General features: G+C 39.1%; 2 protein-coding genes across 3 annotated transcripts in view; one reads left to right on the forward strand and one right to left on the reverse strand.

The window, feature by feature from the left end:
• Window positions 1-736: 736 nt before the first annotated feature.
• POU1F1 (POU class 1 homeobox 1) lies at window positions 737-19,157 on the forward strand. Of its 2 annotated transcripts, XM_060766919.1 has the most exons (7): window positions 737-878; window positions 1,045-1,047; window positions 7,810-7,878; window positions 11,585-11,830; window positions 12,978-13,142; window positions 15,141-15,201; window positions 18,943-19,157. In XM_060766919.1, exons 1-7 carry the CDS (start codon window positions 737-739, stop codon window positions 19,154-19,156), a joined length of 900 nt encoding a protein of 299 aa, XP_060622902.1. In that variant the 3' UTR covers window position 19,157. The 2 variants fall into 2 exon arrangements, with proteins under 2 accessions (XP_060622902.1, XP_060622901.1); XM_060766918.1 differs by lacking the exon at window positions 1,045-1,047 and having other exon boundaries at window positions 7,729-7,878.
• Window positions 19,158-25,632: 6,475 nt separating this feature from the next.
• CHMP2B (charged multivesicular body protein 2B) overlaps window positions 25,633-27,347 on the reverse strand; it is a 29,758-nt gene continuing 28,043 nt past the window's right edge. Inside the window, exon 6 of the mRNA XM_060770546.2 lies at window positions 25,633-27,278. Coding sequence (XP_060626529.1) covers window positions 27,165-27,278 — 114 coding nt within the window. The 3' untranslated portion in view covers window positions 25,633-27,164. The remainder of the gene's footprint in view (window positions 27,279-27,347) is intronic.

Raw genomic sequence — 27,347 nt, forward strand, 5'->3', positions numbered from 1 at the left:
TCAAGGGAACTGTTGACGAACTGTAGTTCCCTTAGGGATTTAAAATCTCCTTTGTTTTTTTGTAGACTTGTTATTCTAAATAGCCACTTGCCAAGCAGTATATTCATCTTTGCCCAATAACATGTATTTATGAATCTATTAATATGGCCAACATATTAAAATTGAATCATATTTGTATAGTTTTAAGGGGTCTTCTTTTCCTGAGCAGATCTTTCTGGAGACTTTAAGCTTTGAGTTAGCTACCTTGGAAGAAAATAAAAAAAGACTAGTGGGAATGAGGGCGGGGGCATGAACAGGTGTTCCTACAGATGAGCAACACTGAGGGCTTTCTATAGTGATCATATGAGCAGAAATTGGGATAAAAGAACTGCCTCCAATAGCCTTATCCAATATTGTTCCTTCACAAAAGCCTGCTTGAAAAAAACCCTGCAAAATTGGGTCTCTGGTTTCCTACTCATTAATTGGGTGTCTGTTATGTTCAGGCGGGAAGGAAGGAGGTTCCAAAGCGATCAAGCAACATGGCTGGGCAAAACACATTAAAATGGATAAAAGGATATCCTTGTGGTATAAATACCTGCACACGACCTCCCTGTACACCTCAGCCCACGTTATGTATATATGCAAGTGAAGGAGCTGGCAACCGACTTTGAACTGCTGTGAACTACATAGGTTAGTCAGGAGAAAAGCAAGGCAAGGCATCTCTCTTTCTTCCCTCTTGCTCATTCTCTTGGTGGGAATGAGTTGCCAAGTCTTTCCTTCAGCTGAGACCTTCATCCCTTTGAATTCGGACTCATCTCCCACTCTGCCTCTGATCATGCATCATAGCGCGGCAGAGTGCATACCTGTCTCCAACCATGCCACTAATGTGGTATCTACAGGTACCTTTTTAAAATATGTATAACAATATTGTGATTTTCAGTGTTATCAATCTTCCATGGTATTGACTCTGCATTTGTTTCATTTTCAGTACAAATGGAAATGGCAGGAGATTTAAAGGGAGCTACTTGAACTGTGACTTAATAAAAAGAATTTAGAGAGAAAAAGCAAGTTAACAGCCAGCGTGTCAGCTTTGTAAATGCATTTAATTAGCTTAATGTATTTGATTATAGAATCATAGAGTTGGCCACATGAATTTGACATTTGCCTGGTCGGTAATCTGAATAACCAATATCAAAAGCATCACCAAATCAATTTTATTCTATGGCGCCATTTTGAAATAATTGAATTTAATAGTTCAATTTGCAGATATTTTACCTTACTACCAGCTCGGTGGCTTATTTTATACATACTAAAAACCAACAAATTTAATGGAAATTTGAAGTGTGTTTTTGCATAGTGTAAAGCAAAGATTTCAATCACTGGTAGACATTCAGGTTGCACATCTATCTGTGAGCCAGCCTTAAATCAACTTAATCAGATATCCTCTTGATTTCAATAACATTTCCTAATATGATAGCTTGTATTTTCATTTAATTAAGAGATGATCAAAAGTATCACTTTATTTCAAGCAGCATGAAATCTCCTTCCCACAAATGAAAATGTGACTTCATCTGTGTCTCTGTTTTTTAAATGGAGGGAAATGAATTCAACTTGCAGAAAACAGGAGATAATATTAACTTAATTGCAGCTCGTTCATTTGATGTGGTTTAGAAGTATCTAGAAATACTGTCTAGCTTAGAAACGACAATTTTCAAGAAACAAAATTTAGCTATTTGTCAAAATACTGTGAGCATACTCTAATAATCATATTTTATATACTCCTCATTCAACCTCACTCTAATCCAAGGTGTATCACTCAACATATGGAACACTTCGAATGCTAAGAACCTTTCTTTCCCTGTGGTAAATCTGTGAGTACATAAACATGACTGTAGGTAATCAATTGGATTAGATCTTTAAAAATTCAAACAAAAATAATTAATTCTAGAGTAGTATCTCTGTAAACTATTGTAGTATAGTACAGCAATTTAAAGTTCTATTCAAATTAAGGCAGGGATGCATCCTAATGATAATGATTAATTTTGAGTGATATGGTTTCTATATCTGGCTTATATTGTTTCCACAAAACAGACATGATAACTTTAATTCACATATATGTGCATATGTGCATACACACATGCACGATATATTGTGAGTCAAGATTTCAATGAATTATGTGATTCTGTATCTTATGGCTAAAAACAGAATTGGTAAATAGAAATTGATAGCTTTGCTTGAAATGAGTGCTTGATGTAATGCCAACTAACAAAATGTTTATGATTATACAGGTTGCATATCCCTTCTCTGAAAATGTGAAATCCAACATGCTCCAAAAGTGTTAACAAGGGTGGCTGAGATAGTGACATTTTTCCTTTCTAGTGGTTCAGTGGACAAATTTTATTTTATGCATACAATTATTTAAAGTGTTGTATATTACCTTGGGCTGTTTATAGGATGCACAAATGAATTTCATGTTTAGACATGAGTTCCATCTCCAAGATATCATGGTTCCTAAATGCAATCATCATCATCTGAAATCCAGAACACTTATAGTCTCCAGTGTTTTAAATAAGGGAATACTCAGTATGTACTTCTGACACTTAGAATTCTGTCATGTTCATTCCTTTATACATTTTTCCCTAAAGTATATCTGAGGGAAATCATTAATATGATTTTCTAAAAGACTTGGACTAACAGACCAAATAAACACCTCTAAAGATGACTGGAAAACATGCTCTAATCCTATCATTTCCTCCTTCTTATCTGTAATAATAAAAACCCTTCTTTTCTCAGTCCTACCTGAAGGTAAATTTGAAAGTGCCCATGCAATTTTTCTATGACATGTTTTAAATCAAATAACACCTCTTACTGAAACATCTCATCATGTCAAGATGTTTCAGTAGGGGTGTCATTTGATCATACAGCAGTCTTTCAGAAACTTTCATGCAATATTATAGAAGGGAGGAATTTTATATCATTTATATTTAAAATTTATAACCTGCTGACTCACCACCCAAAGGGATGTCAGTACAAAGGGATGGGTGGGGAGATGGCAACAACAGTCTAGTGTTTGCAGCTCTGTTCTACTTTTATCCTGAGATTGCCAGGTTAGGATTACCCCTAAGTCTTTAGATTTTTTCAAAGACCTAAGGAAATCATGGGGGTGATGTTGTAACAATGATGCCACAAAGGGCACCCGTGGTGATGCCATCAAGCGCAATTCATAAGTATCAACCATAGCTGCAATTCAAATAAAAAGGCAATCTCTAACAAATAAGAAAAGACACAAAAACAGCCGTCTTCCACACACAGAAACCTGCAGCCAAGACCATTTTGTTGGTTGTGGTGAGACTCTGTAGAATTGTAGCCCAACCTAACATTTCCAGTCTCTACTCACATCAATTTAAATTCATTTGCTACTCCCAACTAGATAAGAACCATAAAATCAATGAGATTTACAAAAACATTGATTCAATCCCTTATGATCTTTGGGGATGAAGCATTTTATTTCCACTACCTAGTATTTCCTGCCAATCATATTTTAATAATACGATTTATAGGAAAGACTAGGTAGGTAATAAATTGAGAGATCTGACCCAAGAGATCTCATTGGTCGAGAGTTTTATTATGAGTCACTTCCACAGCTCTCCTATTTTTCCCAAATCAGCGACACTACTGATGCACAAAGGTCACTGTGTCTAGAAACTCATACTTTTCCTTATAGGCAATTTAACAGGAGGCTCTGTTTCAGTTTCCTTAAAGATTTTGTATAATTCTGGGAGTTTTAGGTTTTAATTTTAGAGAAATACCATGACAGGTATTACAGTGAATGACCCTGAGAGTATATTATACTATGCTCATCGACTTCAAAGATCATTAACTCAAAACCTTTGCAGTCACACAGCAGAAAACCCATTTATGAATTCAAAAGAGGTGAAGAAGGAAGCTGAGCATTGTTCTGAGATTTTAATTTAATGTGAAAAAGAAACCTTCCAGAAATATAATTTCTTTTTTTAAAGCAACGATCCGTGACTGAAAGAAAATCAAAAATGCTTTCGCACACTATAATTTATTTTCTTCTCCTTTCTGTAAGTATTATAAAGTTACAGATTTCAAAAGTAATACATAGAAGAAAAAAAGAAAAATATAAGGATCAAAGGAGAGATTCTTCTGATTATTGACAGAAACAAATGGAAATGAAAAAGTTTTCCCTAGTAAAAGTAAAAATATATATGAGTATATTCTATTGGCAGGTTGGTTTTAATAAAAGCAATTGATGTTTCTTTTTTTCCTTGTGATCTGATAAATATTGATGTGTATTTCTGTCATGTGCATATAAGAGGAACATAGAAAGTTTCCTTACACTGGTCAAACCATCTACTATATTATCAACACTGACTGGCAGAAACTCCCCAAAGATACGAGAGCCAATGTGTGTATAGTATACTTCAGTACACTGTTTGTATTATGTTTGTTGTATATAGGATGCACGTATGAACATGCAGGTTACATACAACATTTTCTGGTCAAACCATATCTTGAAAGCAGGGATGCTGTACACAAGCCAGTAGACTGAAGCCAGTTCTACTCACCTCTATATTCACATTGGTACACATAATATTCTTTGCTTACTAGTAGAGAATTCCTCAACCACACGTTAGACCAAAAAGTCTCTCAAGGTTGTCCACAAATAAAAACATTCAATGTTTTTAAAATTATCATTAACACTAAGAAAGTATTTCAGGGCACAGCTACACAGGCAACAAGGCTGAACTGAAGTATTGCTGCTTTGAACCAGACCTGGATTCTATCTTTGTTTTTATACCATTCTGCTTCTGTACCACATCAGCAGTTGGGGGGAGGGGGGAATCCTCACTGTCCGGTGAAGTTGATCCCAGATCTTCTCCATTGGACAGTCACCCTCAGTCATGTTATTTTTTGTCACTGTAACAGTGGCCACAGTGCTCTAGAGAAGTTTGGTGCTTTTACCAATGTAAGCAATGATATCTGTGTGGCTCGGAAAGGAGCTGGGGAAAGAAGGAGGGTGATTTCCATTGCTCTCTCCTGCAAAGCATGGAGAAAGCAGGATAACAGCACTGACGTGTGTGAACAGAGCTACTTCTGAATCAGACTCGCCCCCATTGTTCACACACAAATGCATTCCCCGAGTTTGCCTAGTATGGGACACAACTGCATTAATGGCTGTCCCTCACATCATGTAAACACCACGGAGCTGATTCTTGTCCACTCTGGAGTATAGACGTGACAAACAATCACTAACTTTTTTAAAAAAAATTGGAATTTCTGCATTTACATTTTGTTAAAAAGCAGGACCTGTTAGAGTCATAACCTTTTGGGAAAAGGCATTCATAACTTTTTGAACACATAACCTTTTTGGAAAGACATGACTTCAGAGAAGAGCTAAAAACTTGCTTAAGTGAATCTTCTCTTTAGTGGTAAATATTAACTAATATTCATGCAAGGCAAATGCTTCAGTTGTTAGACTGATCTGTTAGGAACAGAGATATGCCAGTGCATAAAAATACAGCAGCGTTTCAGAAATGTTATTTCAGTTGCCCCCAAAAATCTACTCTGCCTTAAAACATCTTGGTTTAAATCATGCTCTCAAGAGACAAAACAAAGTAGTCTTCTTTAAAAGTAACATACTTGGTTTACTTACAAACTTTATGTATTCAGCATGCAGGTACATTGCTTATCAATTCAATTACAAATATAACACAGGGCATATTTCTTAGAATCAACAGTCCAAAGTCTAAAGCATCTCTGAGTTTAATGGAGTCTGTACAGTCTGAGAGTCTAATTGTGCCTCATGGCATCTGAGAATCTAATGTCGTCTGAATTCTAAAATGGAGTCTCAGTTCTGAATAGTCTCAGATCTGCATCACATGGTCTGCAGCCCCTCCCACAACATAGAGTTATGGTAAAACTGCATACCAATACACACATATACAATACAGTAAGCAGTCCAAATTATATATATATATATATAACAAATAACTAGTATAGCAGGCTTGTAGAAGGTTGCTATTGCCAACTCTTACTTCATCACATTAGAAAATGAATCCACTTTAAATCTGGTTTCTGCCTCCTGCAGAATTCTGGGGGTTGTAGTGTAGTGAGGCTGTTAAAGGCTCCTCCCTAAACTACAAACACAAGAATTCTGCAGGAGGCAGCCACTGGATTTAAAGTGGATTCATTCTCTAGTCAGATGAGGTCCATAATGAGAAATTTAGGAGATGGGAACCAAGTCCAAAAATTAAATTTATTTATGTTTCATATACACCTTATTATACCCATAGCCTGAATACCATATTGTAAATAATTTTATGCATGAAGCAAGTTTGTGTATATTGAACCATCAGAAAGCAAAAGTAACAGTGTCTCAGCCACTCATGTGGACAAGTGGAGCCCCTGGTGGTGCAGTGGGTTAAACCCCCTGTGCCGGCAGAACTGAAGACCGACAGGTCACAGGTTCGAATCCGGGAGAGGCGGATGAGCTCCCTCTATCAGCTCCAGCTCCTCATGCGGGGACATGAGAGAAGCCTCCCACAAGGGTGATAGAAACATCAAATCATCCAGGCGTCCCCTGGGCAGCATCGTTGTTGTTGTTCATTCGTTCAGTTGTCTCCGACTCTTCGTGACCTCATGGACCAGCCCACGCCAGAGCTCCCTGTCGGCCGTTACCACCCCCAGCTCCTTCAAGATCAGTCCAGCATCCTTGCAGACGGCCAATTCTCTCACAACAGAAGCGATGCTCCTGACATGACAAAAAAATAAAATGTGGACAAGTTTGAATTTTGGAGTATTTTGGATTTTTGAATTCTGAATAAGCAATGCCCAACCTATAGTACAAAACACACTCTCAACTGTCCACCATTACTCATTAGTAAGCCCAATACAGCCAGCACTGTAACTATATGATTAGTGTACCACAGCCTTGTAATATAAATGTCAAAAAGCTTGAACCAAAATCCCAACAGAGAGTTAGCCAACAGTTCAAGTTCAAGCCAATAAGTCCAAACGAGAGGCAGACAAAAGCAGTTATAGTAACTGACAAAAAAGAATATAGTCTAACCAGTTTTATGTAGCGAATGGATGGCAGCTTGTGAACTGAATGCTGTAAAAACCTGTGCCAAATAAAACTTTTTTATTTTATAGTGCCTCAAAACTTCAAATGGTTTCAACTCCAACACACCAATATGGGACACGCACCTCCCAATCTAATAATGCTAGTGTTTGCTCTGCTACACAGACCTACACTATGTTACATATTTGATGTGGAGGGAAACAAATGTTAAATGACATGCTATACAATAAAGTGAAAATAGCTACAGATGATGTCCATGATCATAGAAGCAAAGAGGAGAGCCAGTTCCCTGGACTAAACTGGCATTGAATATGTGGGATGAATTGATCCATTCATAGTTCAACATGTGGCAAAGTGCTATGTTGATGGCCCCAGCATCTGTCCAGTTCAGACGTAGCCCATATTTTCTGGGCTTTCACCCAATTTATTTGTTACAGCTTTGTCCTAGCACAGTAAATCTGAATTGAGCTCAAATCTGAAAATGGATGACTTCTTTTCCTCATGTATATATTAAATTGACTCATATTCTTAACATTGAATAGGCAGTTTGCAAATTCAAGACAAATTCCAGACAGTAAACATATTATAGTGCCTGTTGATGGAAAGGTGGCATCTTGAATCCTCATATATTTTCTAACCAGTCTCATTTGTTTTGTGTTTGTTCCCAACTTTTAAATGTTCCTGCACATACTCTGCCATGACAATTTGGGGAAATGGTCTAGCAGGTCTGCATTATTCTGTCCCTTCTTGTCATTATGGAAACCAACAGGCTGCATATGGGGTGATGGCAGGTAAGAATTGCTTTCTTTATTGCTTGCAATTGATTTGTTCTGAGCCAAGACAAATCATGAAAGGTTATCCCATTAGGGAATTAATTTTAGTGGTAGCTTACTGTGGCAATTGACAAGATCTGTTACAAAAACCAATTCTGGGCTCTTAAATTTAAACATGCCAGAATGAGAGTTACATTTTTCTTGATCCCCTTTGCAGAGCCTAGAAAAGTTGTTTTCAGTGGCATTTCCCAGAATAGTCCTACTATCATGCTAGGCATATACTAGCAATAGGAATGATAACAATTCTATCACAGGGTTGCTGTGAATTTTCCAGGCTGCATGGCCATGTTCCAGAAGCATTACCGCCTGATGTTTCACCCACATCTATGGCAGGCATCCTCAGAAGTTGAGAGGTCTGTTGGAAACCAAGCAAGTGAGATTTATATATCTGTGGAATGCCCACGGTGGGAAAAAGAGCCTATGTCTGTTTGAGGCAAGTATGAATGTTGCAGTTGGCCACCCTGATGAGCATTGAATGGCCTTACAGCTTCAAAGCCCGGCTGCTTGCTGCCTAGGGGAAGAGCCAGCATTGTCCATAGACACCTCCTAGGTCATGTGGCTGTCATGATTGCATGGAGCGCCATTACCTTCCCACCAAAGGGGTACCTATGGATCTACACACATTTGCATGTTTTTTGAGCTGCTAGGTTGGCAGAAGCTGAAGTTAACAATGGAAGCTAATCCCGTCCGTGGATTCAAACCACTGACCTTCCAATCAGCAAGTTCTGCAGCTTAGCGGTTTAACCCACTGCACCACCATAGCCCCTACATGGCCACAGCAACCCAGTGATTCTGACCATGAAAACCTTTGCCAATTTGAATGACTTATTCTGCACAAAATTTGCATGTAGTGTTTTGTTTAAAACAATATTTTAGAATTTGCTGCACAGAAAATATTATTAATATGCAGAAATATTTTTTCTATGCAGAAAATAATGTTTCCTCTGCAGAACATTCTGCTTTTCCTGCCAAATAACCAGGTGCAATTTATCCAAGAATCTTGCTGAATCCAAGTCAGTTTAGTATGATGTAAGGGAAAAAGTCCAACTACCTACAAAGAACTTCAGTGTTTCAGTCTCCTGAAACGTAAAACCATAGTCATAGAGTTGGAAGAGGCCACAACCACAGTCCAACCTCTTGCAATCCAGGAATACACAATCAAAGCACACTGACAGATGGCCATCCAGACTCTGTTTAAAAAGCTGCAGAGAAGGTGACTCAATCACACTCTAAGACAGCATATTTCACTATCAAACAGCTCTTATTGTAAATAAATAAGTATTTAGGTGAAATCTTTCTTCCTGTAGTTGGAGTCCATGATTCATTTTAGTTCACACATGAAAGATAAACAATCAATACTAGATGAAATTTCAGAAGCCGTAACATGTATTAAATAAAATTTCCACTGATCAGTTTAAAAACTCTTCATCTTCCTGTGGTTAGCAGAAAGAAAATAAGTGTTATGCACTATTCATGTATTTATATCTTATCTTTCCTCCAAGAGATCAAAACATAACTTTTCTTCACAACAGCTGTATGCAGTGGTAAGACAGAGAGAGAGAGGGAGAGAGGGAGAGAGGGAGAGAGGGAGAGAGGGAGAGAGAGACATGCTTCATTCAGGTCATCCAACAGGCTCCATGGTTGAATGGAAGTGTGAAACAGAATTTCTAAAGAACACTCCGACTGTTTTACCCAGGCTTTCTGTATTTTAGGAGCCATGGTGGCACAATGGGTTAAACCCTTGTGCTGGCTGAGCTGCTGACCTGAAGGTCAGTGGTTCAATTCTGTGAGATGGGGTGAGCTCCTGTCTGTCAGCTCCAACTTTCTTGTGGGATCATGAGAGAAGCCTCCCACAGGATGGTAAAACATCCAGGCATCCCCTGGGCAACTTCCTTGCAGATGGCTAATTCTCTCACACCAGAAGCGACTTGCAGTTTCTTAAGGTGCTTCTGATACAGTAAAAATCACTCAGCCTTTTCCATTCTGGCACCCTCCAGATGTTTTAGATAATAAATCCCATTGGCAGAACTGTTTGCATATTGGCACGTGTGATAGGCATTGTAGTACATACATCTAGAACCTATTAGGAAGAGGGAGACTGCTAACCATTACACAACGCTGTTTGATACAAACTAATAAACACCATATAATGTAATTTTCTTATTTCTGATTACTGTCATTGCTGAAATAGAGATTACCAGATTGCAGAATGTGTTTCTGTTTGTTTTTGCAGTAAGTTGTTTGCTCTTACAATAATTACCTCATCTTTACCATTGCTAAGCATTATTATCACTAATGGCTGCTCCATACAAAACATGGTGGAGGATTTTTTTTCCCCATTCGAATGCTTTTGTGATACTAGATGACTCCCCTCGTTCATGCTTGTTTTATTTTTAATTATAACTGCACATTTATTTGATAAGAGTGCAAATGTATTCCAGTGTCTCATAAATATTCCTCATCTAATAGTTCCACCAGACTGAAGGTGTGGTGGTATTTTCATCTACAAATTGATATTCTTACAGCCTCGTCTTTGCTGCTCTATTTCTACAATAGGTATCAAGCCAGCAGCTCCAGATATGCTGGCAGCAAGTCTCTCTCAAAGCCGTATCTTGCAGACCTGCAGTATGACCCATCCAAATGTTGTGAATGGAGTTGGCACTTTACAAGGCAAGTCAGTTTCCTTTACTTGCTCTCTCTCTCTCTCTCTCTCCCTCTCTCTCTCTCTCATACACACACACACATATATATAAATGTAATGTTTATTTGTGGGATTAACATAACTCAAAAACCACTGGACAAATAGCCATGAAATTGACATGAAATTTGGACACAATACACCTAACAGGCCAACAGGTGACCATCACTCATAAAAACATTGAAAAATACAATAGAATGGACTTAAAGGACAAAAAAGCAAAAAAGATGCTAAAGCGTAAAAACAACTCCCCTGGCAAACAAAACATACAATAGCATATCCACACTCCCTTTCAGACTACAGCTCCCAGCATCCCCTTGACCAGGCCCTTTAGGAGAGGAGGGTGATCCAAATGCACTGCTTTCAAGCTGCAAGCTTTCTTCTCCTTGGATTTTTTTTTAGAGCAAACCAATCCCTGCATATTTCCAATTTCCTATTCCTGGACTGCAATGCCCAGCAATCATCCTGATAGGTAAGATAGATAGCTTAGATAGAGATAGGTAGGTAGGTAGGTAGGTAGGTAGATTGATCAGGAGGACTGCTGGGAGTTACAGTCCAAAAATAGGTAGGGGGGGGAGGAAGGGAAGAGGAAGGAAGGAAGGAAGGAAGGAAGGAAGGAAGGAAGGAAGGAAGGAAGGAAGGAAGGAAGGAGGGAGGGAGGGAGGGAGGGAGGGAGGGAGGGAGAGAGGGAGAGAATAGAAGAAAAAAAGGAAGGAAGGAAAAGGGGAGGGAAGGTTGGGCATAGCAACGCTTGGCGTGTACAGCTATATATATATGTCTCTCCCTTCAATGAAACAAAATTCAACCAAGGTGCTTACAGCAGTGCACTCAAAATTATGAGTGTGGTGTTACATTAAATGCTTCATCTTCTTCTAATATTGAGGAATTTTGCTGCAAGGAAGGTGCTGTTCTTACCTAGAAGAATATCTGTTTGTGTATGTGTGTATTGGTTTTGTTTTCTGACAGGTAGCCTCACTCCATGTCTTTATAAATTCCCTGACCATGCGCTAAGTGCCAGTTCATGTGCTCTAGGCCACAGCTTTACTCCCATGCACCCTTCCATCCTTGGAGAGGACCCAACCACCACCGATTTCAAGCAAGAATTCCGCAAGAAAAGCAAGGTCATTGAAGAACCAATAGACATGGACTCTCCAGAAATCAGGGAACTTGAAAAGTTTGCCAATGATTTCAAACTGAGAAGAATTAAGCTGGGTATGTGATTCACTTAACTAAAGATGTTCATTTAACACCATCAGCTTTCATTAAGATAGTACACCATGTCCGCTGATATAGTGATGATGTTAGAAGGGGTGGTAACAATAATGCTGCCTCCATTACATCTCAGTAATACAGTACTATGCAGGGACCTCCCAAATTGAACTTTTCAAGAATGCATGAGAATATATCAATGGTGCTAAATAAATTATTAATAATAATTAGTAGAGTCATCAAAAGCACTAAATAAATTATTAATACTAATCAGTGCAGTCAGTTCTTGCGCTGACATATCATAACATGATAGGATGCAATATATCAGCTTGATAGAGTGTAGTACATGCTTTACCTATCATAACAATAGCTTATCTAACAATACCACTCATAAATATTTATGAGTGGTATATATTTATGAGTTGAGCATGGGAATATGTTTTTGCAAAGTAAATTATTAATTTCAGTATATTTAGCAGGGGATGTGGTGATATGTTTCAAGCTTTTTTTAGCTTTATAGTTGAAATAATTTTTAGCCAGCATATTCTTGGTGATTTATGTAAGCATAGCAAAATGTGGGTCACTGCTTGATGCGATGTGCAGTTGTGGTGGAGGCACAGAGCTGCTCCCCAGTTTGTGAGCAGGCCAGCTTTCTCTCCTGATGACTTCTTACACAACCATACTTATGTTCCTACAGTGCCTGTGGCCATTTTACCGCAGCCACCATGCTGTTCTCAACATAGCTACAACAATCCACAGGATAGCAGCTTTTTATGTTGTTGTTGCTGCTGCTGTTGTGTACCTTCAAGGCATTTCCAACCTATGGCAACCCTAAAGTGAACTTGTCACAGTGTTTTCTTGGCAAGGTTTGTTCAGAGAGGGGTTGCCTTTGCTTTGCTATGACACAGAGAGAATCTGACTTGCCCAAAGCCACCCAGTGGTTTCCATGGCTAAGCTGGGAGCCCTGGTCTCCATTGTTTTAGGGGTTGCTTACACTGGCCACACACCCCAAGTTCAACCAGAAGTCACTCCTGTGAAATGAAAATGCTGTAAAGGGGAAAAGAAGCATGTAGCAAATTGTGGGATGTGCATAAAAGACAGATTGCAGTATTTCTGGTTTCAGAAGGCTCTAATTGTTTTCCTTGTGCAGGTTATACGCAGACAAATGTGGGAGAAGCTCTGGCTGCTGTGCATGGTTCTGAATTCAGTCAGACAACTATTTGCCGGTTTGAAAACTTGCAGCTCAGTTTCAAGAATGCATGCAAACTCAAATCAATTCTAACAAAATGGCTGGAGGAAGCAGAACAAGTGGGAGGTATAGTAGAATTAATTATTCTTTTTAAGGGAGAACTTCAAGTTACCTTATATATTCGAGTATAAGCCTAGGTTTTCAACATATTTGAATGCTGAAAAAGACCCCTCGGCTTATACTTGAGTGAGGGTTCTGGTGGGAAAGGGTAGGGCTGAAAGAAGCCCTTTGCAGGGCTTTATCCAGTTGCACACCTCGTCCTTTTTCAACACAGCAACCCAGCTGGATCTCTGGGCCGAGAGAGGAGGAGAGGAAGGAGCATAGCCTGTCTTCTTGGCACAGCAACCCAGCTGAGTCACTGTGAGGGGAGGAGAGGATAGTGCATGACTCATCAGCCACACACCTTCCTGCCGGGCCAGGCCTGGCTTCTTTGCACAGCAACCTAGCTGGTTTGCTGTGTTGATAGGAGAGGAGAAGATGCATGCCTTCCTCTTCTTCCCTCTCAGCATGGTGATCCAACTGGGTCTCTGTGCTGAGAGAGGAGGAGAGGAGAAGCTGCATGCCTCAATTAATGTAATTTTATTAGTATCTTTTTTAAAAAAAAATTACCAGTAGCCATTGTATTTCCCACTCTATGCTTATACTCAAGTCAATAAATTTCCCAGTTTTTTGTGGTAAAAATAGGTTGCTTGGCCTATATTCAGGTCACCTTATACTTGAGTATATATGGTATGTGGATATAAAAATGAATGTGGGGCATTGAGCATTTGCAAGAATTATGGACCTGTTAGGTTACCTCCTTTGGGTTTTTCTTATAGGACTATACTGACCTAATGTTAGACTAATCAAAAGTCTGAATTCGGCTACATAAAATATTAATCATCACAGAACTATAATCTCAGTCCATAGGTGATGGAATCAGAACACATTGTCCCAAAGGTGCCAGTACATGAGACACAGGGAGAGTTGTAAAAGTTGTGTGCACCACATCGTTTTAAGTAACAGGCAACATCTCCTCACAAATCTTTTATGTGGTTACCATGTACAGTCATCATGATAACCAAAAGTATAATAGACTTGAAGTGTATGTGCTCCTGAGATACCCGTTATGGTGGCATTTGAACTGGACCATGAAAAGGATAGGGGGACATTGGTGAGATGGCTACTATGCTAGCATTTTTTCTCACTTTAGTTAGCATTCAGTGTGGCAGATTTAAGGATTTCCTCACCTTTAGTGTGATGCTGTACACTTCAGATGCAATTTTACAAGATTATAATATTCTGATAAAATAACTTCTGGGAACCCTATACATTGCATAGTTATATCTAGATAGAAGATGGATAGATCAACCAACAGACAGACAGACAAACAAATAGGAGAGAGATTGTGGGGTATCCCGTCAAAATGTATGTACCCTTATCAGGTTTAAGGATCCCAATAGTAGTAGTAGTAGTAGTAATAATAATAATAATTTATTTGTATTCTGCCCTACCTCCCTGAGGGGACTCAGGGAGGATTCCAGGATACACAAACACAAAGGCAAACATTCAATGCCTAGAAACAACAAACTGATAAGAGTAAATAAGCAGCAATACAGAGTAAATAAGGTTTGCAACTATGTGAGCAATGCATTGCTGCACAGGGATTTGAATTTATTAATTGAAATAGTAATTTACGATGGAATTTGTAACTCTGATTAAATTATTATTATACTATTTATTCTTTAATATATACATGCATCAACTGAGCTTTCAAATAATCACGATAGCTACTATTAGCCATTAAAATCTATATACATTTTGATACATCATGTGTGCATGTGGATGTACATACACACACACATTCACATAACATTCTTCAGTTTGCATTTTTATACGTTCATATGTTAATTGTGCTGCTTTATAAGGATCCCATTAATTGAAGATATTTATCACGTTTTTTGATCTTGTATATTTATTTCAGAGCAGATAAATAAAACGGCAATAGTTTATAGATGGTGTCCATTATGCCATTGTCTTCTGGCAAAACTTTCAAAATGTTTTTCAAAATGTTTCATTCTTTAGCTTTATACAGTGAAAAGGTGGGAGTGAATGAACGGAAGAGAAAACGAAGAACAACTATTAGGTAAAAATGATGCCATTAAATTCTGGAGCAGACTTTTTGCAGAATGTTGAACATTTCTTCACAAGTGCACTAAATTATATTTTCACTGACTGGTCTGTGCTGCAACCTGTCCAACAAGCAAACTGAAAGTTTTCACTGTATTCTTAAATATACTTCCTCTAATATTGGTTTAGTTTTAAGTGTAGTGATAGTTACCAACTTAGATATTTGTAAAGGAGGATTAGACAAATGGCTACTAGCCAGGATATTACCTTAATAATTGGTTGGGTATACCTAATTGTTATGCAACAAAAAACAACAGGAAGTCATTTTGCTCCTGTGGTCAAGAATTTGACTGTTCTCTGGGGAACAGAAATTACAGAACTACAGAGAAGGAAAAATGTCAAACATTCTAAGATTCAAGAGTATGAAGCTTTACTCAACATTACAAAAAGCTTCCTTACTTTAATAATGGTTTGACAGTTGAATATTTATTTCTTTATTTCTTTATTTAAAACATTTATATACCACCCTTCTCACCCCGAAGGGGACTCAGGGCAGAGCACAGCATATATACGGCAAACATTCAATGCCAGCACAAGAATTCATTATTGTTGGCAAGCATCCTCACTACCTCTGAGAATGCTTGCCATAGATGCAGGCAAAACGTCAGGAGAAATGCCTCTAGAACATGGCCCTATAGCCCGAAAAAACCCACAAGAACCTAGTAATTCATTATTGTTGTTGTTGTTCATTCGTTCAATCGTTTCTGACTCTTCATGACCTCATGAAGCAGCCCATGCCAGGGCTTCCTGGCGGCCTTCAGGGTCAATCCAGTCATTATTATTATTATTATTATTTATATGTTATATGCATATGTATACATATGCATTAAAAACATTTGTCTCAGTATTAAAATACACTGTTTAAAACTGTCTTGATCATCTGCTTCTAATCTAATTGGCCTGGTAAGGTGTGAACTCTCCTTCTTTGGGAGTCTTTAAACAAATGTTGGATGAATATATTTATGGAGTGTTGTAGTTAAGTATTCATCCATGTCAGGTTGTCAACTTCAATGGCCCAAGAGGTCCCTTTCAACTCTGAGATGCTGTGATTCTATGAACTTCACTGCCAGTTTAGGAATCCACAGCTAACATATCCTGAAGTTGCTCACCTCTGTTTAAATACCACCAACGAACCTCTGTTTAGATCCCACCAATGAACTTGAACTCAACACTTTCATAAGGCCTTTCCACACCACCATATAATCCAGAATATCAAGGCAGATAATCCACAATATCTGCTTTGAACTGGGTTATCTGAGTCCATGCTGCCATATCATCCAGTTCAATGTGGATTTTATACAGCTGAGCAGTCCATTGCCAAAGCTTTCTTACTTTCAGGAACACCAGAAATAATAACATGAATTGCTATAATCCCAAACTTTTTATTTACAATGTTATGAAATGTAGAGTATCAGAACAAAATGTGACACCCCCTTCCCCCCTGGCGTGTGCCTCACATTAGGATTACTCAGCTTGACAATAAACAAAACAGCAGGCATTTGGTGTCTACCACTTATACCCACTAAAATTCTCTAAAAAGAAAATCTGAAGTCGGGACAAATCAAGCGATTTTCATCAGAAACAAAATTGGAGGTGCTACTTGTATGTCAAGCATAAGGTATAACACTGTCCTCTTGTGGTCAAAATTATTGATTACACCTATAGGAAGGAATCTGTATATATTTTACTCTGTTTGTCTTTTGGTGTTTTGTATTTAAGAGTATGATAGACCTGTTCTTTGTGTGAATTCATATTGATATGTATGTTTAATATCTCCTATATGTGCTTGGCCACAGGAGCAAAATGACCTCTTTTTGTTTTTGTTGCATAGCAATAGGTACACCCAACCAATTATAGAGGTAACATCCAGTAGCTATTTGCTTATTCTTTATTTGCTTTCCTATTGAAACCATTAAAAATATTGTTAGCTTTAATGAAAGAGAAGATGCAGGGTGTTTTTTGCTGTTGTCATTCTTATATTAGATTACTATACTAGCCTGAACAGCAATATTGCACAAAAGTATAGGGTAAGAATGATTTTTAATGTATATGTGTTGTTTTGATAATTTTATGCTTATGTTTTGCTTGCTCTGTATGTTTTGGTATTTTGTTAAATGGAAACTGCCCTGAGTCCCCCAGGGGAGATAGAGTGGTACATAAATAAAGTTTTATATTATTATTATTATTATTATTATTATTATCATTATTATTATTATATCTTTTATTAAAAATGTTGCTGGGTTTGCAGCTATTGATTGCACACCACAAGTCAAAAGCCTTACCAATCTATCAAAAAGGATATTTCTGTGTGGAATAAAAAGTTTTGGGTTGTACTGGTGGAAACAGCCTTACAAAACATACATCTACTGCCAGTGGAAAAGTTGTGCAGGAGAGAGGGAGGGTACTATTGCAAAGGAGAGCATACACTCCCTTTTTTGGCAATCCCACTCCTCTTCATGAGATATGATAGCTGAGTAGGTGTTGGGGGACCTTCTGAAACAACGTATCTCCTCCTTTAAAAATGTGTGGGGGGGGGGGTAGAAGAAAAATATTGTGATTGAAAAAGTTATGTGGTGGGTATTAAGGGTTGGGGGAATCTGTACATATACTGTGCCAAAAGTTGTATGTATCCAATGGGCCACATGATTTCTACTTCTGCTTTATTTGAACACTTTATTTGAGAAGCCTTATAATACTAACTGGAGGCTGCTGTGCGTCATGAAGACAGCCAGTAGTTTATTTGGTGTGGGGATAATATAGACAAGAATACACAATAGTGAAAAATGATGGGAACTACAGCCCCACATCAGAAGAATTATATGTTCTCCACCCCTTCCTCTAGATATATAGGACTGGATCAGTGAGCAATGGCAGCTCAACTACTTGAATGTGGCATGTGCTACTCATTGTTAGGCTATATATGTGACAACTTAGCATAAACAAGCCTTATTTGGCACAATACTTTTGTATACACCCACTTGCTTTATCAGATGAACAATCAGCAAAGAAAAAGGCAATCCATCTTTTTCCTAAGGAAGGATTTCACCAAAATATGTTGCACAATTCTCCATTTTCTTCCATGGCTTTCAGATAAGAGTTACTTTATTTTTACACACTACTTGGCTTTTTTTCATGTCAGGAGTGACTTGAAAAACTGGATGTCGCTTCTGTCGTGAGAGAATTGACCATCTGCAAGGATGTTGCCCAGGGGACGCCAGGATGTTTTACCATCCTGTGGGAGGCTTCTCTCATGTCCCTGAATGAGAAGCTAGAGCTGACAAACAGGATCTCACCCTGCCCCCCAGATTCAAATGGCTGACCTTTTGGTCAGCAGTCCTGCTGGCACAAGGATTTAACTCATTGAGCCACCCAGGGCTCCTACACTATTTTGTGACCTGCCTCCTTCAACTCTTTGTAATGGGTGTTTCTACCTTTGTCTTTTGGTGAACATTAATGGGTGTGAGTGGACATTCTCCAAGTAATGGTATCCCAGAGCTGTCTGGTTTTGCCCAGCTGAATCTCTTAAGAAGTCTTAACATGTGAAAATTAAATATAGTTTCCATGTTGTTCTAATTTGGAATATTATTTGGAATATTATTGATGTGTGGAAAATATTGTATACAAAATAGCATTTGATTTCTATGCATCTTGAGATTGCTTTGAAGCATATGATGGAACACTGTATTCTTCTTCCTAGCATTGCTGCCAAAGAAGCCCTAGAAAGCCATTTTACAGAACAAAGCAAGCCTTCATCCCAGGAGATCATGAGGATGGCAGAGGGGCTCAATTTGGAGAAGGAAGTGGTGAGAGTTTGGTTCTGCAATCGAAGACAAAGAGAAAAGAGAGTAAAAACAAGTTTACATCAAACCACCTTTAATTCCATTATTAAGGATCATCAAGAGTGCCAGTAGAATTCCTTTCAAAGAGAAGTGGTTTTAAAAGCCTGATTTTGAAAGAGTTTGGAACTCAGAGCATGTAGTAATTACCACTTTTAGAAGTTCTCCAGATTCCATCTTTTGTTTTAAATACGGCACGTTTCCTTAGGAGACATAGGACCTTCATATGGCAGCTCTTAGCACAATTACTTTAGAGCACTTAGGGATTACCAGATATATGGAGGTTGGACAAAGCTATCCTTTTTTACAGACTCTGGAAATGTATTTCTTGATTTGAAGTTGACTGGCCCATCAGCTGTAGCGTGGGCAGCTATTGCTTCGCTCTTGCTGCAAATTGCAGGAGGCAAGGGAACCCCTAATCTTTTTAAAATGTCACCTTTTTATGTTTTACTGCATTAACCAATCTTTGTCTTTATTTCTTGTTTTATAGCAGTGCTGTTGAGGAGGGATTATACTAACTAACAAGGAACTTTTTTCAAAAATAAAAAGGGGAGCTTTTTCATATGCATAAAATTCTAGCGCTATAGTATGGTTAGAACAGAGCGAAGACTGAACAATGGCCCCTTCCACACAGCTGTATAAAAACCCACATTATCTGCTTTCAACTGGGTTATATGGCATAACTTACCCCTCCTTTCCATATTGGCAAATTCATTCTCTCTGTACTAAGCTGGTAGAGGCAAGAGATGCATTTCAGAAGATCCGTAGAGTCTGTAATCATATCTCTGAACCATATGTCAAGACCCACAGTCTAGAAGCACTCCATTTAATTTACACCATGTTTCAATCCCGAGTTTAATCAATCTGGACCGATAGCAAGAGAAATAGGAGATTTAAAAACCCAAGACAAGGAAATTGTGCTTGTGCCTCTGTGCTGTTGTTCTGTAATCCCAATACTCCATTAGTGCCATGGACATTAGATGAAGTAGCTACGTTAAAGTACAGCATGCAGTCTTTTCCTTAACAAGCATGGGATTTCATAGAAGGGAGGAAAGACTACAAGAATTAAGAGATTTCCAGGAGGCGGGGGTAAAGACCGAAACAACTGGCAGCTCCTGCTGTGGCTGGGCTTATCTGCCAGTTGATGAGTACCTCTTGTAGATGACAGGTCCTTAACTCAAAAGCCGCTTAAAGCAGCTGTTGGCCTAATGAAGAGAGCTTTAGAAGACAGTGAAGACCCCTGCTGGTTAAAATATTGCCAATAATTTTAATGTAGGCAAGGCTTAGAGTGAAGACATTATCTATACTTCTTAAATTCATATTTAAGCTATTTCACTCTACCTTTGCATTTCGCTTTCTGCTTAGAGAAGCTCAGTGAGGATTAAGAGCTTGCAATTACCAAAGAGAAATTGGCCCAATAAGACGTGTTGCTTATCCTACTTTAAGTCATACCTGGGAAACAAGACAGCAATTACCTGTCCACTGGTTTGTACCCATTTCAAGAACTTATTCTAAATGGATACAAAGGATCATGCAAGCTGAATTCCCATCCAAGAAGGGGACCATTTAATAGGCACCCCACATCTTCAGTGGGGTCACATTGGCAGAAAAGTTTGCAGCTTGGTTGAAAAAAGCACTTTGCTATACATTGACAACAGAATATGCCTTTAAAATGTTGAAGTCATATTTTCAAAATACTGTTCAGTGGATAAAAAAGAGCTGGGGATTGTTAGAAAAAGTAGGTATATATTATTGTATTTATGTTAAGTTATATGATGCTCATTTTCTTGTGGTATCCATCAGTTTGTAATGTCTACCATATTATGTACCCTTCTTAGATTTTTATTAGCCAGAGTATACATTTTTTCAAGGCTTGTCACACACATGCATATTTACCACTTCCTTTGTCCTAGTGTGATTATGTTTCTGTTTTCAAATTTATATGACTAACTTGATGTTTCAGTTTTCATTTTACAGTTCCATAAATAGTCTCAAAAATCACATTATTAATTGCTTTTTTTTCCTGCAGAGCACCTGTGTTTTCACAGCCACCATATCTAATATTTAGCAAATAAAATTCCATAGGTAAGGAAGAAAAATTATGGAAAAAGAGGATTTTAGCTTACACACACACAGAGGGGTGGCAGTGGTGCAACCACGAAGCTGTAGAACTTGCCGAACACATCAGCAGTTCAAATACGCAGATCAGGATGAAGTCTTGCTGTTAGCCCCAGCTTTTGCCAACCCAGCATTTGGAAAACATGCAAATGTGAGATCAATAGGTACTGCCTTGGCAGGAAGGTAATGGTGCTGCATGCAGTCATGCTGGCCACATGACCTAGGAGGTGTCTACAGACCTCTTCAGCTTAGAAATGGAGAAGAGCACCACCCCCAAGTCAGACTCAAGTAGACTTAATGTCGAGGGGAATCCTTTATCTTTACTATACTATATATGTTTGTTAAACAGCTGCTAGCAGCACAGGAATCTTTAACACAAGTCTTCAATGAAGTTTTTACAAATAGAGTGGGATTGTGGATGAGATTAATCCTTAAACATGACACTGGAATACAGAATTTGAAATTAGAAATGCAGACACCTTCTGTTAACTCATCCTTTTAAGACATGCTCATATATCATTTTAGGCTCATAAACCCCATACCAGGATGGTATAGTGATTTTAATTCTGTATTGGGACTTTTGGAGATCAGGGCTTGAATTATGACTCGACCATGGAAACCCAATGAGCGAGCTTAGGGCCACACACTCTCAGACCCAGTGGAAACCTTTTCTGAACAAATCCTGCCATGAAATATCCAAGATGGGCTTGTCTTAGGGTTGCTATACTTCAAGGTAAACAAAAACAAGTACAAACCGCTTAGTGAAACATAAATACACTGAAAGGATAATGAGGTTTTTTAATTTACTTGTATATGGTCAAAATCCCTTTGCTTTGTTAATATTGCCAAATTGAGTCCTATGAGTATGCTAACCATTTTTAAATGTTTATTCATTAATAAAATGATTATGTCAATGTGTTGATATTTTTTCTTATAATGGACTACGGCTGTGAACATTAGCAGAACTTTAAAACTTTGTATTTCTGTCCTTCCTTGCAATCGAATTCATTCTCCCAAGTCACTTTCTCAAAATAGACTTGGATGTTTGTAAAGTGAAACATTTCAATGAAAGTACTGAAAGATCCATGGGATGCTTGCGAAGTATTTTTCCAGTTCCCAAGCTTCTAGTATATTTTAGGACTGAGCAAAATGTGAAAGAATTGAAAGATTTGAGTTGAAAGAGATCATAAGGGCCATCCAATCCAAACCCCTGGCATGCAGGAACACAATCAAAGCACAATCAATGCGATTTTCCTGCTTCTTGGAAGGGGGTTGGACTGGATGGTCCACAAGGTGTCTTCCAACTCTATAATTCACCCCAACAGATGGTCACCCAGCATCTGCTTAAAAACCTCCAGATAAGACTCCACCATACTCCAAGGCAGCATATTCCAATACTGAACATCTCTTACCATCAGAAAGTTCTTCCTAAGGCTTAGGTGGAATCTTGTTCTCTACAATTTGAATCCATTGCTCCATGTCCTAGTCTCCAGAGCAGAAGAAAACAAGTTTCCCTCCTCTTCAGTGTGATTGTGTTGGTTGCTTTGAATCTGTAGTTTCTTGTAGTTTTTCTTGAACTATCAAATGTGAAGAACCAACATAATTGTCCCCCATTGTAAAATGGTGGTATCCCCCATAGGGGAGCTAGCCTTCAGCATCCTTCAATTACAAAGTATTTTCTCAGAGTAGAACAGAACCGAAGCTGTATCTGCAAATCTATTCAACAGTCTTGTTGAAGGCTTTCATGGTCTGAATCACTGGGTTGTTGTGAGTTTTCTGGGCTGTATGGCCATGTTCCAGAAGCATTCTCTCCTGACGTTTCACCCACATCTATGGTAAACATCCTCAGAGGTGAGATCTGTTGGAAACTAGGCAAGTGAGGTTTATAGATCTGTTGAATGTCAAAGGTGGGACAAAGAACTCTTGTCTGGCAAGTGTGAATGTTGCAATTGGCCAGCTTGATTAGCAATGAATAGCCTGGCAATTGATACAGTGAGAGAACTTGAGACTTCGTGGCCACTTGCTGGGCCCATCCTCGACCGGTTCATCCCACTGGACGCAGGGGCTGTCGATAGACTCATAGCTGCAGCTAGACCAACCACATGCTCCCTCGATCCGTGTCCCTCTTGGTTGGTGAAATCCTGCTTGGAGGGATTACGCGACCCTCTGTTGAAGATTATAAACAGCTCCCTTGAGCAAGGAGTTTTTCCAGAGGGTTTAAAAGAGGCGGTGGTCTCTCCCCTGCTGAAGAAACCAGACTTAGATTGTTCGGTTCCCTCCAGTTACCGCCGAGTTTCGAACCTCTCGTTCCTGGGCAAGGTGATTGAGAGCAGCAGCGGAGCAGTTGCAGCAATTCCTAGACAACACAGCCAGACTAGATCCCTTCCAGTCCGGCTTCTGTGCGGGGCACGGGACAGAGACTGTGCTGGTCTCCATCACGGATCACCTTCGATGCCAGCTTGACCAGGGCGGGTCAGCGCTGGTCTCACAGCAGCATTTGACACAGTTGACCACAATCTTTTGACCCACCGCTTTGCTGTTGCTGGAGTCAGGGGGACAGCTTTAAACTGGCTGTCCTCCTTTCTTCACAACCGTGGACAGCGAGAGGAGAGGGGAGGCCTGGTCTCTGAGAGGTCCCCTCTATCTTGTGAGGTTCCTCAAGGGGCCATTCTCTCCCCTCTGTTATTTAACATCTATATGCGACCACTTGCTCAGCTGGTTCGAAGTTTTGGGCTTAAGTGTTATCAGTACGCCGATGACACTCAGCTGGTGCTGAAGATGGAAGGCCAACCAGACTCTGTACCTGATTGTTTCCATCAGTGCCTCGAGGCTGTTACTGGATGGTTGCGTGCCAGCAGGTTGAGGGTGAATCCAGCAAAGACGGAGATCCTATGGCTGGGTCGACCGGGCAGTGGATGGCGAGGCGTTACGCCCGTCATCATTGGTAGAGTCTGGGAGTCCTTTTGGACCCTCTGCTGACGATGGAGGCCCAGGTCTCCGACGTTAGCAGAACCGCCTTCTTTCATCTGCGGCAGGCTAGACGGCTGGCCCCCTACCTGTCCAGGGACGACCTAGCTACGGTGATCCAGGCCACGGTCATCTCAAGACTGGACTACTGTAACGCCCTCTACATTGGACTTTCTCTGTCGGTGATCTGGAAGCTCAAGTTGGTACAAAATGCAGCTGCTCGGCTTCTTGCGGGAATTCCGATGAGATGCCACATAACACCAATCTTACTACAGCTGCATTGGTTACCAATTGAGCACCGGATCACTTTCAAAGTGATGGTACTCACCTTTAAGGCCTTGCATGGTCTGGGACCGATGTACCTGAGGGACCGTCTCACCCCCTACCAACCCCAGAGATCCCTCCATTCTGAGGACCAAGATCTATTGGAAATTCCCAGTGTCAAGACTTTGCGTCTAACAGCAACCAGACGCAGAGCCTTCACAGCAGTGGCACCATCACTTTGGAATACTCTGCCACCTGAAGTACGGACCTTGAGGGACTTACCAGCTTTCCGCACGGCATGTAAGACATACCTGTTTCGACAGGCTTTTAATGTTTGATATTGCTGTTTTTAAATTGTTTTAAATTGCTTTTAAATTTTGTTAGATTTTAGCCATTCTTGTAAGCCGCTGCGAGCCCCAGGGGAGTGGCGGCATATAAGTTCTAATAATAAATAAAAATAAAATAAAGCTTGACTGCTTCCTGCCTGGTGGAATCCTTTGTTGGGAGGTGTTAACTAGCCCTCATTGTTTCCTGTTTGGAATTCCCATTTTCTGAGTGTTCTTAACTTTAATGTACAGCTAACACCTCCCAACAAAGATTCTCCCAGGCAGGAAACAGCCAGGCTTTGAAGCTGCCAGGGCATTCAATGCTAATCAAGCTGGCCCATTGCAACAGATATATAAACCCCACGATATATAAACCCCACTTGCCTAGTTTTCACAATCTCTGAGGATGCCTGCCATAGATGTGGGTGAAGCATCAGGAGAGAATGCTTCTGGAACATGGCTATACATCCCAGAAAACTCACAGCAACCTATCTTCAACAGTATTTGCAAATATTTCCAACTTAAGATGAAATACCGGTACATATTTACAGATCAATAGGGTTATATACCCATAGTTGATATTCACAGAACTTTCTGCAAGAATCCATGTATTCTTCGCTTCATTTATTTTTGAATTCTTGATTCATTTTAAGAATATGACCAGCGGTAAGCAATGGTTACTTATATTTATTATATACATACCTGTCTTTTTAAAAAGACAGTTTGGATATGTTTCTTTTAAACACAATTCCACTGAGTGTAATGGTGTTTCTTCTGAGGTAAGTGGTATAAGACGGCAGATTCTTTGATCACTTGATACCTTTGAACTGTTTTCCTTCCAGTAATATACCTAGCTTTATCAAATGAATATAGCACTGGAGGAGCAAAATGCTTTTATTTGATTTTACAAAATCTGTAAAAAGGAAAACTTACTCAAAGTACCGTAGTGCCACATAAAGTCTTTTTTTTATGTAATTATAAAACCCAATTATATATGTACTGGGGACTCCTTTGACCCTTTTTTGATCAAGAAAAAAACATAAATCTATTTTATCAAGGAGTCCCTAGGCTCGCAAATATCATTGCTGATGTTCTGTTCAAATGGAGAACACGGCCAGATGATACAGTCACAGTAATTGCTTTGTCCTGTTTGGTGACAATCAGCAGTTATTTCCTTGGTCATTTGCATTTACATGATTAGTGTCAGCTCCATAATGCATTTCCCCATCTTGCAGTAATGTTGCTACACAGACAACATGAATATATTCCTATATTACATTGATACCCACTATTTTACTAAATTAGAAGCAATTCAAACCCAAGTAAACCCATTAACCTTAAATAGGAAAACATTCACCATCCCAGTGAGTGTGTAAGAATGGGATTTAACATAGAACATAAATACTACCTTGGACAATGAAACATATTTTCAAAGTTAATACTTATTCAATGAAAAATGCTGCATAGCAGTATATACAAATGCTATTCCAAGAAAAAAAAAGAAGATGCTATCTCCAGCTTTGGAAGTAATGTACATAGTTTGTAGCAGCAACTGCTGTGGAGTTCACATAACTTCAGTGCTATGTAGATTGAGATAATGGCTTAACGTTACATCTTTCACAATTCAAAGGTTAAAAGAAACCAAGCACTATGTACACAAAGGCACAGACTTCTCTTCAAGTTAGCTATGTTACAGTACGACAAGTTATTTAGTAGCCTCCTTGCAACCAATTTTGCGAGCACATACTACTGTGAGTCTACCACCTTGCACCAAGAGAAGAGTCCATTAATTGGACAGAAGTTTTGTAATAAGATCTTGGACTATGTTAGAAGTGTACATTTAATTAAATTTAAGGCTGAGGAAAGAGTAGGTTTTCCAAGAAGGCGCTTAATGAAATACCTAGTCATTTATATCTTTCACTTGAAGATAAAAATTGTCACCTTCCAACTAAAAAAAAGAAAAAGAGGTTTCATTTAAAGTCATTTTTTTCATGTCAGGAGCGACTTGAGAAACTGCATTGAACTGAGATGTCATTGAAACACTTACTGCAAAATCAGAAACCTAAAAGAAAACAGGGATTTCTTGAATGCAGATTATTTTGGGTTTAAAAGATGATGAATGTAACCTATTCAAATTTAGACCACATGTAACAGATGCTCCTGTTTCGAGCAGATCCAAATTTGGTAAAGTGTACACAACTCTGCATCTCTGATGCACTTCATATTATTCTTTTCAACCTATTATAACTACAGCTTTCCCAACCATTCCTAGAGTTTACTGTCACCAGTAATGGCTTATGCAAGGTTTGCAAGGGAATTTGGTTTTTTATTGAAGCCTGTGTCGGATGTTCATGTGTGCCCCCGACACCGGAGTGATTGTAGAAGGTAGGCTGCGTGTCACTATGAGGTTAATCTACTCCCAGGGCTTTGAGCTGCCGCTCAATCTCTTCATCTGAAATCGTGGTACTTTGGGACGTCGATGCAGATGGTATGCCTCTGGCAGCTGAAGGAGCCTTGGCCATCTATTTAAAAGAAAAATGAGAGAAAATGAGACTAGCAAGAAATATACCACTTGTGATGACAAAACATAC

The sequence above is a fragment of the Anolis sagrei genome, chromosome 3 (genome assembly GCF_037176765.1).
Source record: "Anolis sagrei isolate rAnoSag1 chromosome 3, rAnoSag1.mat, whole genome shotgun sequence".
NCBI lineage: Eukaryota > Metazoa > Chordata > Lepidosauria > Squamata > Dactyloidae > Anolis > Anolis sagrei.

What these genes read in the sequence shown, in the direction of transcription:
- POU1F1 (XM_060766918.1), top strand. Translation starts at nt 737, where the DNA reads ATGAGTTGCCAAGTCTTTCCTTCAGCTGAGACCTTCATCCCTTTGAAT. An exon ending in GGAAGCAGAACAAGTGGGAG is followed by an intron (nt 13,143 to 15,140) that starts GTATAGTAGAAT and finishes TTCATTCTTTAG; the next exon opens with CTTTATACAGTGAAAAGGTG. An exon ending in AAACGAAGAACAACTATTAG is followed by an intron (nt 15,202 to 18,942) that starts GTAAAAATGATG and finishes TCTTCTTCCTAG; the next exon opens with CATTGCTGCCAAAGAAGCCC.